The 13,975-nt window shown below is 42.0% G+C and overlaps 1 protein-coding gene across 1 annotated transcript in view; it reads right to left on the reverse strand.

The window, feature by feature from the left end:
- Window positions 1-218: 218 nt before the first annotated feature.
- rims4 (regulating synaptic membrane exocytosis 4) overlaps window positions 219-13,975 on the reverse strand; it is a gene marked incomplete at both ends in the record, with an annotated part of 67,322 nt that continues 53,565 nt past the window's right edge. The window contains 3 exons of the mRNA XM_083939961.1: window positions 219-437; window positions 8,817-8,956; window positions 12,202-12,303. Coding sequence (XP_083796087.1) covers window positions 219-437; window positions 8,817-8,956; window positions 12,202-12,303 — 461 coding nt within the window. The remainder of the gene's footprint in view (window positions 438-8,816; window positions 8,957-12,201; window positions 12,304-13,975) is intronic.

Raw genomic sequence — 13,975 nt, forward strand, 5'->3', positions numbered from 1 at the left:
TTCTTCCTGCGAGTCTCGGGAAGCAGTCTGATACAATATCGAAAGTACACTTCCAATGAGTGCCAAAATGACCTACTAGTTAGTAAAGTCATTTCTCAACCGTGGTTCAATCCCAAGCCTGGTTGGACCTGTCAAAGTCGAGTAACATACTTAACACCTAACTGACTGAGGCGCTGGGTCTTAGTCACAACAAAAAAACATTATATTTTTCTTGAGTCTTAGGATCGCTCGCAACAGGGCCCAATGGTGCTCTCCAGGGACATCTGGGAGGAGTGGTGGATGAGTGGTGCCATCGTTGGGTCCACCATGGAGGAGGTAGGGAAGAGCTTGTACCAGCCAATCACCATTGTGCTGAGATCCAGCTCCTCCAATAGGATTCGAGCTACACCCATGAAGCATTTACGGTCCATCCGTCCATAGTTGCCCCAAACGATCACCTATAGAAGAAGAAGAAATAGAGTTAATAGAAATAATAATAAAGTATAATTTCTTTAACCCTTTTTGAAAAAACAGAAACTTTTCCCCTGAATGAATTGAATCAGAAACTTATTATGTTTGTTGTTTGCATTTTGTTCCGTCTTTGTTGTTGAAATGATGTGGTTAGAAAATGTTGAATAAAAGAATTGATGTTAAAACAAAAGGAGGTGTGTTTTTTATCCACTTTCATTCAAAACTGACTTAACAATAATAACACAAATAAACAAATCCACAGCTTTTACTGCCAAAGGAATCCATTTAAAATGTATAATAATGTAATAAACTTCCTGATGAAACTGCAATTTACAATAACGATGACCTGCACAAATGAGAACATGCACAGGCTTGATGTTTTAAATAAGTGTTTATCTTTTTAATTCAATTTACTGAACAACAGAAGTCTACTATGACGTCTGGGAGACCTGCAGTGTTAGCTGACAGTGGAGAAAATGTCTGTTTTCAATCTATGTTAATATTCAGACAGATAATCTTGACGAAAGGTATTGATTGACAAAGTTCAGTCTACAGGTAAACGTAAGAGAATTCAATTTATTTCAAGGGATTAGGTGCCTCCACATGGTTTGAATCGTGCACATAAAGAACCCGGGGGGTTATGGAGGACCAGCGAGATAAATTGAGAAAGTGATAAGGTTAAGAGGGCAGGGTTAATTAGCGTTAATCCACATGGCTTCGAAATCTGTTCTGAGGCAATTCTGGATCTTGACAGATTCTTCCTCTGTTAGAGCAGCGTAGAGCATGCTGCTGAGGTTTCAATTAAAGAAAATGAAGAGAGATAGTGTGTGTGAGGGAGTGAGAGAGGGACAGAGGTAGTAACGATGGTGGTTTGTGCTTAGAGACCCGTGTCTTTGTACGTTAGGTGTCCTCTGTTTCCTGACATCCTGATAACATCAGGGCTCATCTCACATGGCCCCACATCTTGTCAAGTTGCAGACAAAATAATCAATACCCGTCTTTGCCCGTGTCCCGTCTGCTTATGTGGCCATCTCGTGTGTGTGTGAGCATGCCAGCATACCAATTTCTTCGGTGTATGTGTGAGTGTCTGCATGTGATCTCTACAGAGATTGAGGCCAAAGCTGCTTCAATCAACCCCCCCCCCCCCCCACACACACACACACACACACACACACACACCACATCTAAAGAAGGAAAATCTATATCTCGAAAAAAGTCTTGAGCTCGTGTTTAGTATGAAAGATGAAAAATACAGTGTTCTTGATCCTCCGAGATTCACTTTCTAGAATGTGGAACTCTCTCACATACATTGCAGGTGCTGTTGGAGCGATAAATGGGAAATAACAAAACAACAACAATAAAAACAGCATGTTGCATTGAAACATAGCCTGTGATGGGAGAATGTGGCCAATTACAGCTCATTTCAGAAAGAGAGAGGGTTCCTATTGGCTCAAGACGGACTAGGGGAGAGGGAGAGCTGCAAGAAGAGGTCTTACTCCACTTCAAATTCTGGGGTAACTTATGCTTTTTACAAAGTCCACTTGGATTTTTGGTTTCATACGGTTTCATTGGTGAAACTCCTGTGTTTTTAATCCATTCATCCAACCCGACCTTTTTCCGACTAGGACTTTGTTGCTTTTTATACGACGTGTTCTCAGGGCGCACTTACACGGTCCTTCCGCACCGCGCCCCGGGCTTTAGGGTACTTGTCCCCCCTCCCTCTCCCCCCGTGCCCCAGGCCCGTTTGTACTCACACTACCTGGGCCTCGCGCAAATGCTTCTCGCTGTCCATACGTCATCACGCCGTAACACGTCACACGTATTGATTGACGTCATCGCTATGCGTGGCTTTGTTTACCAATCTTTCCGTAGACCTCAGAGTTTTGTGCGTCTTGTCGACTGTTTTTGAATCTTTTCATCGACCAAATCTGCAGTAAACACTCCACCTCCGCATCACACCAACGTGAACCTTTCGCCGCCATTGTTGTTGTTGTTAAATGTCAACGCATGGTCCGTCCTTCTATTTTCTATGTCCGAACAGGCACACATAAATGACGTCAGAACTGCCCTAGGCATCGTGCTCGTACACGTGCGCACGCTCGTGCTCGTACATGTGCAAACGCCCTCTACAAAAGCCCACCTCTCTCAGACGGGCTGTGGACGGCAGTAATGCACGGAGCGGGTGCACTCACACTGGTCAAACGCACTAGGCTTTAGCTGAAAAACGGTTTTGGCCCGGTGCTGAAAGGACAGTGTGAGTGCGCCCTCACTGCACCGTGGTCCCTCAGTTGAAAGATTTGCCGAGCCTTGGGGAGTGAATCTATTGATTCCATTTAAATGGATTGAATTAAGCCAAAAATGTTGCTGTTATAAATGTGCGACTGAGCCCTAAAGTATAGAATCAACTAAAGAGATTAGTTCAAATTTTCTGCGTTTCTCTATGTAGCCATAGCTTTGACACCAGAAACTCCCCGTATGAAGTGACAGAAAGATGAAGAATGATGGGGAAAGAGAGATAAGAATGACACATTTTGAGAAAAATATGATAAACCCTGAATTTTCTACTTTTTCTATCCGTGGAATAAATAACTAGATAATGTTTATATTTATGTGGACTCAAAAATGCAGCATTAGGTGAAAAATATATCAACTCCTGTCATACATTAAGGGACAATATTGTAAATGTAATGAGCTGTTAATAGTGTGGTGTGTAGTGGTCAGCACTGTCGCCTCTCAGCGAGAAGGTTCCAGGTTTGCATCCCGACTGGGGGCCTTTCTGTGTGGAGTTTGCATGTTCTCCCCGTGTCTGCGTGGGTTTTCTCCGGGTTCTCCGGTTTCCTCCCACAGTCCAAAGAAGCGCATGTGTTCGGTTCATTGATGACTCTAAATCACCCGTAGGTGTGAATGGTTGTCTGTCTCTGTTCGTCTCTATGTGCCCTGCGATAGACTGGCGTCCTGTCCAGGGTGTACCCCGCCTCACGCCCGATGACAGCTGGGATCGGCTCCAGCCCCCCGCGGTTGAAGATGAATGAATGAATACATGAGTACATCGACACTGATTGTTCTTGATTTTGCAACAATGGTTATTACCTGTATAAATGACGCATATGTGAAATTTCAGAGAAAGACAACTGTGAATGTTTAAAAACAACCTGATAAAGACATGTTTGCATGTAAATACACTCAGAGACGAGCAGAGAAATCAGGATAAGATGACATTAAGCTTGCACTAACTCCATGTTCTCCCCGTGTCTGCGTGGGTTTTCTCCGGGTTCTCCGGTTTCCTCCCACAGTCCAAAGACGTGCAGGTGTTCGGTTCATTGATGACTCTAAATCACCCGTAGGTGTGAATGGTTGTCTGTCTCTGTTTGTCTCTATGTGCCCTGCGATAGACTGGCGTCCTGTCCAGGGTGGACCCCGCCTCACGCCCGATGTCAGCTGGCATCGGCTCCAGCCCCCCCACGACCCCGACAGGGACAAGTGTTTGAAGATGAATGAATGAATGATAATTCCAAAAAACACAAACAGACACACAATAGCATATGGAAGAGAAGACAAAATAGAGGATGACAAGCCAGTCGTCAGAAAAGTGAGTTAAGGTATAAAATGAGATGATCGAGGGCTGGTGACGTGAATGCCATGATGGAGTGCAAAACGGAGGAGAGGTGAAAGACGGACAGGCGATAATTACAAAGGCGGCGTTTAGCTACTAATTACACAGTGACAGAAGCAGAGCAGCTTCAGGCCTTCTCACTGAACACACAGAGGTTTACCTTCAAAACCCACTGACCTGACCTGTGTTTACACACACACACACACACACGCACACACACACACACACACGCATGCAGATAATAATAGGCCAGGCCTCTGTGTGTTTGTGCATACGCCACATATACCACCTCCCCCCTCGCGCATGTTACAATATCACAGGCACACACCTCAAGCTTAGCATAAGCTAAGTTAGCCAGCGTACGTCCTTGTAGCGTTTACCCCATGCTGTTTTTTTCATGATGAGAGAGGACACAGGCGTGTTTACAGGAATCTGGTACACTCGCACTGAGGAGCAGTAGTAAGACTAGTAGTAAGTAGTAGAGTCAACTTGATCAGCCGGACTTGCCGACTGCAGCTTTAAGGCCATTATGTTGCTGTTGTGTAGTTTTGCCTCGGGATTTAGTTTGTGCTTTCTTTGCAGACTTTTTTTTACATATTAGATAGTTAGCACGTCTGATGTAAAGTGTATTTATTACCCTTTACAACTTGCAACAAAAGACAAAGAAATAAGTCAAAACACAGCTGATGGCAGATGCTATTGGACATAAAACATGAACTTCCATTGCAACATTGTTCCTGAAGCCCCTTTTCTGAATAAAAACACTCCCACTAAAATCTGTTTTTTGTCTTTAGGGGGTAAGGTTACAATCGGCATTCATTCCTGGGACAAATTACTCCAGGAGTCACAGGTCACATCTGATTGGACCGATAATGTTCACCTCTTTTCTGGATCGATGCTATCTGAGCAACAAATTTGTGCGTGCAGCACTCGATCATCGTTCAAAATTAGTCAGCAGCAAGTTTGAAAAAGAGATTTAATAACAGATATAAAGCGAAGTCACTGGCCCCAAATGCAGTTTTCTTCTGTTGGTTGGTGAAACAAACAGCACAGAGAAAAAGACCAGAGTGGTATACTAGCACTCATAACTTACACTGGCAATGATAAAGGAGTCTATTGACTATTTTTAGCTGGTTTTGCTGCATTTGAAAAAAAAAACACATGTAGGGGAGAGCCAAGGTGATTTTTAAACGTCTTTTTCAAAGAAGACGTTATGTTTACAAATCATTTTATCATGTGATTAACAATTCACATGTGTATTCTCTTATTTAAAGGTGGAATTTTAATACATCAGTTGGATGATCACGCTGTATTTTTAACTTTAAACATAAGTTCACATTGGTTTCAAATGCCCCACAGAAACTAATGCCCTTACTCTTGTTTTTATGCAACATACCGGACAACATACTAGTGTTCTCGCCTCATCTCATCTCATCTTCAGCCTCTTATCCGGGGTCGGGTCGCGGGTGCAGCAGCTTTAGCAGGGGACCCCAAACTTCCCTTTCCCGGGCCACATTAACCAGCTCTAACTGGGGGATCCCGAGGCATTCCCAGGCCAGTGTGGAGATATAATCTCTCCACCTAGTCCTGGGTCTTCCCCGAGGCCTCCTCCCAGCTGGACGTGCCTGGAACACCTCCCTGCTAAAATTTCACATACTTTCTCATGATATACTTTTGTCCTGTGCATCAGTGTCAAGATGTGCATTTCGATTAAAACTCACCTTTCTCCTTTTATAACAGTTGGACGACCACATTTTTGTTTAATTTACTTATTTCGCTCTCCCAAGTCATGTTAAGTGATACACAGTTGTAAATCTTGTCATTAATTGGCATTTTTGTCTTTGTCTGTGTGGTGATAAATATGTCGATGCATGTAATAAACCTGTTATATTCATTAAAAATATATTATTCAAAGCAGTTGTCATTGCAGATCATTTATTAATTTGTTTATACAGGTTCTGATCACGCAATGTGCCTGCAATTACACATGTTTGGGCTGCCGGGGCAACTGACACATGTTGCAATTGTCAGACTTCGCTGTGTTTCATCCATCCCGTGTTTCAATCGTACAAGCTCTCCCCTACAAACAAACTTGAGTGGATAAAAGGTGATGAAGTGTTTTTAATTGAATTGTCACTTATCTAAAGTCCTATGTGCACAGGTGGAGCAGTGAGTAAATATTAACTCCCCCTGATAAAGATAATCATGTGCAGGTTTGAGGTCATGCATACTGTTACACAGCCCACTGCACATAAACCTGCAACCTAAATCCTTCACATCTAAAGTAAATGTTCTTATATGACTTAAAAATACAGGGAAACAAAAAGCTGTTGCTGCTGATTACATTTAAAGAAACGTGTATGAAACCATGTGCATGCTGTGTTTTGCAATGCTTGAAAAGTCAGTCATAGACTCACTTGAGGAAGGATTGTGAATGAATTTTCGTTGTGCACTTAAAGAGCGCTTTGCTGTGCTAAATCAGGAAGTGACAAATTGAAAAGCACTGCTGATTTCAGCGAGTTTCATTATCCAGTGTGAATGAGTTTGATGAAACTCGGAGGACAGCGACACAGACAGCAGATAATTAAGAGGGAGGCATTTAGTGGCTAATTACACAGTGAAAAGAGCAGCCTGAAACAGAGCTGCAGGCCTCCTCAAACGAAAATACAACATGGTTTCCACCTGCTGATTGCTGACACGCAGGTTATAACATATGCGCTAAATGGTGTAATGATATCTACTGACTTTGAATGAACATGGAAACATAGTAAACGGTCAAAAGAGGAAGGAAGGAGGGAATTAAGTAAAGATTTAGGAGAGAGTGATAGTAGAAAATGATGGAAGGAGACTAGAGAGGAGAGAAGGACGGGTGAGAGACAGAAAAAAAATAAGAGTGAGTTAGCAAGAAGAATAGCAGGGAAGGGAGGAAGGTACAAATAAAATAGCCAAGGTAGTACAAAAGGAAAGAAGAGAGAGGGAGTTAAAAAGAAGGGTTGAGCAAAGGCCTTTGCACACCAAGTTCATATTTCTAGTTTTTTTTAATCCATCCATAAAAATTGTTATGCACTGAAACCTTAAACACTACATATTAATAATCTATTTGTTGAGAAAATTCACAATATAAGGGAATTAACAGGCAGTGAGCGTGATTTTGTGGTGCTCACTTCTTCACTTGGATAGCGCTAGTTCCCATCAGGACTATTGGATAAATAACGTAAGCAAGACGCTATCGTAAACCTGTTCTCATCCCAACTAGTCACATACTGCCTGTCAAGATCTGGTTCTGTCAGTGCCCTCCTCTCTTCCTTTTTGTGTGAGTTTGTCTCCCCCTGTCTGTGTTTCCCTGCATGTGTCTTCCCTTGTCTCTGTGTAGGTCCGGTAGGCGTTCCCCCCCAAGCTGCAGCCTGTTACGCTGATCACCTTACTTAACCCCCCTGTTCTCCTTGGGGTCAATTTGACCCAATTCAGTGTCTAACATCTCTAAAAACACGGTTGACATCTGTATTTTTGCTTCATATTTAAAGACTTTTCCTAATTTTATGAGGAAAACTGGGAAAATCCTAAAAGTGACATGATATTATTTCGTTGAATTGACCCCGTTCACGCCACCGTCCTCGATATTGGACATTTGCTTTCATGTCCAAATATTATAAATAACAAAAAATAGTCCTTACAAATTATTTACTTACTTTAAAACACACAAACAAACATCCCTGCATCCAATTTCAGGTGTATCTGTACGATAATTCATTTAGTTTTCTGTATATTTCCAAAGTCACGTTGTTGTTATTCTGGATGTGTGTATGCAAGAAGGTGTTTGGTGCTTTGTGTTTAATTTAAAATGATATTTAGGTCGTCAACAAATACCCTCAGAGTACATAAGGACATAAAGACTTAAGTAACAACATTGATTCTGATCATTTTCCAGATGTTTAAACTGCTGCGGTCAAATTGACCCCTAAGATAAATGGTGTTAGTCAAATTTGAGGGCAACAGGAGGGTTAAGAGCGCTGAAATTTGCGTAGGGAGGAAGGTTGGGGTGTTGGATGGGTCTCAAAACATGTCATACAACCTAACCTTCACATTCAATTTGTTGAATATTTTAGGAACTCGTTGATGAGAGTATGTTAAACACCGTAAACTAAGATGGTGGCCTATCAGCTTTTTCACTGTGCACATTTTAGCAGGCTGTTTCTAGCATTTATTAGCGTTTGTATTTTGACAATAGTTCAGGATCAGGATATTGGGGGTGACTGTGGATCAGTGATAGAGTGGGTCGTCCTCCATTCGAGAGATCGGCAGTTCGATCCCCACCTCCCCCGGTCCACATGTTGACGTGTCCTTAGGGAAGACACTGAACCCCAAATTGCTCCCCGTGCTGTGCATGGGTGTGTAAACGTGGTGTGAATGGTTAGATTAGATGGTCTGTAGATGTCCACCGCCATCAGTGTGAATGTCTGTGTGAACGGGTGAATGTGACAAACACTGTGAAAGCGCCTTGAGTAGTCAGAAGACTAGGAAGGCGCTTTATAAGTCCATTTACCATAAATCATGTGAGTGGGTTCTTTGTTATAAGATATTTACATTTTCATCCTTTGCTTGGTTGTTGTCATGTTAAGTAAACATCAGACAGAACAACAACTCTAACAAACGTTTGTCGTTCGTCAAACGTTTAATGTCTGTTTTATTTTACAACTGTTTTTTCGCTGGTCTGTCTTGGTTGTGAATCAACGGGCCATGGCGAGTATCTCACCTGCACCACTTTCCCCTGCGGGCTTTCAGAGAAGACCAGGACCTGGTTGTAGAGAGGATCCAGAGACTTCCTCACTGACTTGGTCTTCTTCTTGGCCACGCAGTTCCCGTTCTCCAGGAGGTAAACTTTGATGTAGGCCGCTGAAATGACAGCAGATAGTAAAGTTTAACTTGAACTCAGTGTTGAACCCCTTCAAAGGTCTCTTCAACTGTTTTCAAACTGTTTTCTCAGATACTTTATACTCTGTGTGGAGTTATCCTCAATGAAAACCAATATTCTTCCAAACAGTAGGAGTCAATGTATCAAGAACGTACGGCTACAGCATGGTTTCTACATTATTTTCACCCATCTGCATAGTTAGAAAATGTCAGATGTGCCTGGAAAGGACTCTCACAGCCCTTGCGGATGCATAAAGCATGAATCAAGCTTAAGAGTTGACCGAAGGAGTACATTACACAACTGTCCAATGAAATTTTTATAAAAGCAAACCCAACGATTATGAAACAAACTAAAGCAGAATATAAAATTATACCCTCACAAATATTCCTAGAAACATACCTTCTACAAAATGAAATGATCAAAAGCACATTTATGGATCCATTTATGACGAACATCTTTCCTAGTAACATTTTTAAATAAAAATATTACAACATTGTGAATCCCACATTCAGAGTACCGTATTTTCCGCATTATAAGTTGCACCTAAAAACCTTCACATGTCTCAAAAGCCGACAGTGCGCCTTATAATCCGGTGCTCCTTATATATGGACCAATATTGAGCCACAACAGGTCTCCAACTACGGTGAGCAGCCGCCCACTCTATTTTCCCCCGTAGAAGAAGTAACGCGCGGTGCATGTTGAGATATACGACTGCGTGAAGCGTGCCGTTTCATTTCCATGTGTGTGTTTGTGTAAAGAGCCCAAAATGGCTCCTGTTAAGAGACACGCTTACGACGCAGAGTTTCAACTCAAGGCCATTAGTCACGCAGCAGAACACGGGAATAGAGCAGCAGCCAGAGTTTAACATGAACCAATCAATGGTGCGAAAGTGGAGGAAGCAACAAGACGACCTCCCCTGACTGTTGTGTTGACGTTCCCTTTAGCGCAGCTTCATCTAATGGATGCAGAACATAACCCCAGCCTCGACTGTAGCGTCTATTCTATGCGCCTTATAACGCGGTGCGCCTTATATATGAACAAAGTTTCAAAATAAGACATTCATTGAAGGTGCGCATAATGTCGTGCACCTTATAGTGCGGAAAATACGGTAGTTTCGCACAGCTGGCAGTAAACATGCTCGTAGATTAGTTCGCTACTAAAGTTGAGTACAGTGCACAAAGGCAGAGTAGAGTAGAGGGAATCGTGATACACGGTGGAAAATTGGTGCAAAACTAAACTAATTTGAAACCATTAGTTTCCTGGTTTTCCGTGTGCAAAAAACACAGAATAAGCCACACATAATAATACACTTTATACAAAGTAACCCATATAAACAATTGCTGTCTGCACCATATTCTGCACTCTCTACGGATACTCTTTTGTCCTGTATGTTAGATGTCAAGATTAAAGATTAGACCCTGGCACACTTAAATATGGTTCTCCTTTGTCTTTATACTGTATATGAATTTACCTCCAACTCTTTATCCCTCTGTTTTGTCTAAATGTTTTGCTTTCACACATAGGTTCTCTCCACTTGATCCGACTTGTTTGCTCTGTTTATTATCCTCTTCTCTTTTATCTCTTTTTGGTTTTCCCTTATTTGCTGATGCTTTTTTGTTCTTATGCAATTAGTATCAATGGCAGGTTTAATATTATGCAACCTCAGAGGTGAGCTGCAATCAGAGTTATTAGTATGTTGTTACACAATCTAACTATTTGCAAAATACAACAGCACAGTCATGTTGACATTCTGCCAGTCCCGTTTCTATTTCCTGTGGCCAGTGCAAATCACTAATTCAAGAGGTTAACTGATTAAGCAACTCGCCATATAGCTGATTTTTTGCTGGGTCACTGAATGGGACTGAGGACATGTTAGCATTGTTTCTGGCAGCAATAATTTTCTTCTCTATAAGACCATAGTCATTTAATTGTGTGGACGGGTTTGAAGCAGCACTTAGGGAATAAACTGAAATTCGAAAAATCAAATTTACGGAAACCATACCTTAACACTAAAGGTGTCCTGTGGAGTAATCTTCTAAACAAAAAATATTTATTTGTAGTACGTATTAAAAGCATTTCATTACTAGCAATTTGAAAAGCTGATTTTTCTCAGGCTACACGGTGGTGTAGTGGTTAGCACTGTTGCCTCACAGCGAGAAGGTTGGCCTTTCTGTGTGGAGTTTGCATCTTCTGCGTGGGTTTTCTCCGGGTACTCCGGTTTCCTCCCACCATCCAAAGACGTGCAGGTGTTCGGTTCATTGATGACTCTAAATCACCCGTAGGTGTGAATGGTTGTCTGTCTCTGTTCGTCTCTATGTGTCCTGCGATAGACTGGCATCCTGTCCAGGGTCTACCCCGCCTCACGCCCGATGTCAGCTGGGATCAGCTCCAGCCCCCCCCGACCCCGACAGGGACAAGCGTTTGAAGATGAATGAATGAATTTTCTCTATGAAACCTGTTTTCCCTGCTGTTCTTCCCGCCTGCCTTCAATGACGCATTGCTGCACTTCTTCTTGGAATAGGGTAAAATCATATCATATCACCTGTCTTTAAAATGAATACATTGGCACCTTTTTAAACATTTCTCAGAGTGGAGGGGTTGCACAGAGGACATTTTTGAATTCATGATAAGATTATAGGTCTACCCAGAAATCTGCGACACAGGGTATTCTGTTGGTGCTGATTTGTTTTCCATCTGATGGCATTAAAGCTGGCTTAACAATTTCCAAGTATTTAACACACTTCAGAAATGTGACCATCCAGATATTATGTTTTTTTTATTATCATACAGATACTTAAGAGCAGTCAGTGCAGTTCACTGCAGCATTAGCAGAGGCAAATGTGAATCTTACTTTATTTAGCGTATTCTCCCACTTAGTGTTAACTCCCTGGACACTGGAAACACCATTTCCTCCTTTTCACTCATGCATCTTTCATATTGTCAACGACCATAACTGTGTTTAGGAGGATATATCCCATAAGGTTTAAAGTGTCGCCTGCAGGCTGTTCTGTTTGATGTTATTTGCTGCCTTATTGTGCATTCATGTTCTGTGGGAATCACGATGTTCTCAGACATGGCAGTCAATTGTTAAACAGGAGCCTATTTAATGGAAGAAAATACTTTGCTTTGACTCTGAATATCTGATGTTTATGAGTAAAAAGTGCCACCCTGTTGAAAACACAACTGTCCTTTGTTTGTTCCATAAGTCAACAGACGGGAGTCGCACCTGGAGGTCCCTTTGAACCTGGTTTCATGGTGAGTCCTCTGGCCTGGACGACCTCCACCTCAAGACCCCCATTCCTCTCCAGAAGACCTATCTCTATGTCGCCTGGATGGAAGAAAAAACAGGTGGACGTTAACGATGAGGACAGACGAGGTGAATGTGTCTATCATTATTCAAAGTTCAGGATTTTATATGATTAAATTTTGTGAGGTGTCAGAAAATGTTGATTTAACTACGTGGTCTCATGGAAGGGCGTATAAATAGCACGCCACTTTTAATGACTTTTCGCGTGCATGTCTACGCATATTAAGCTTTTTGCGTGTCATTTAACGCCCGTAGTTCCCCATACACTTCTATTGTGAGCTTTTCGCTTGTCATTTAACGCCCGTCATTTCAGCCATCCTTCACATGAAATATTGATTTAAAAATGACATTTGTGCGTCAAATGACAACGCCATCTCTGCACAATACAAGTCAATTGAGACTACATGGCGTGAAATGACACGCAAAAATCATGAAATGCGTTGTAATTATACGCGAGATGGCTTAAGAGAAATAGCGTGTCATTCACACGCCTTTTGGTGAGACCAGGCTAGCATTAAATAAAATAAATACAGTGAGGACATTAAAACAATAAATATTTTTCTAACAATCTAGCTGGTTATTATACTGGGTGGCATTATAAGCTAATAAAGCATTTTCATAACGCATATTAAATTTGTAGGGGTGCCCTAAAGGTTAGAGAAGCAATCTTGTGGGGAAGTGAATAAGCAGTACTTGCCCCTCCCTCATTACCACCACTGAGGTGCCCTTGAGCAACCGCTCCAGTGGAGCTGCTAAGTGGCCAGCAGAGCTGACTGCGGTTGTACTGGGCAGCTTCCAGGTGTGAATGTGTAACTGTGTGAATGTGATTAGGACGTTCCTGAAAAATAGAGCATTGTTCAAATTTTCCAAAATTGATTGGAGCCACATTACGGCCACCACTCCCAATTTTCCCAGGTTGTCTTGATTTTTTACTATTTCTCCTCAAATCAAATGGATGTTTCTCCTGTGATTCTGTGTGGGATATGTTTTGCCAGATAAGACTGGAGAAGAGCAAAAAATCTGTTTTCTGTCACTGTTTTTAGTAACATGACTAACATTCACTGGTCACACTGGATAACAGTTTTCAAATATCCCTAAAATTACAAATGCATTCCTTTGAAAGTGACAGAATGCAGATGACGGCCAAGTTATTCTGGGTTCTTTGACATTATATAACATTGGACGAGGCAGCAGGTTTGGAGTGGAGTTGGTCCAGTTAGTGTCACTGTTGTCAGGCCAAGGACACTGTCTGGCTGCCAGTGAGGAAACTGACCCACTTACGTACATCACTGCTGTGGAGGACAGGCTGCATACAATATATCCACAATATGTACGGCCTGGATATGAATAAGTGCAGGGCATGGTGAGGAAAAACTCTGCAGTAGGACACAGCTCTGATTTATGAGGCACTTTCTTGCCAATGTGAAATTATTTCAGCACTCATTTGGTTTAGTTTTATGAGGAAATACGCTGTTTTCCTTTTTTATGAGGAGAGCTTTAGGGGCTCTTTATAAAATAGAGGGGATAGTAGGGACCCTCAAATCACCGTTTTCCTCCTCAACCTTGAGAAGATAAAGTAAAAAGTGATAGAGTAGATTTTTTGGCTGTGTAAGCCATCTTCATTAACATAGATAAACTGTTAATACGGTCCATGTGCAAGCTTTGCAAAATGCTTGTTACAAAAATGTGTCGT

This window comes from Echiichthys vipera, assembly GCF_963691815.1.
Source record: "Echiichthys vipera genome assembly, chromosome: X".
Classification (NCBI taxonomy): Eukaryota; Metazoa; Chordata; class Actinopteri; order Perciformes; family Trachinidae; genus Echiichthys; species Echiichthys vipera.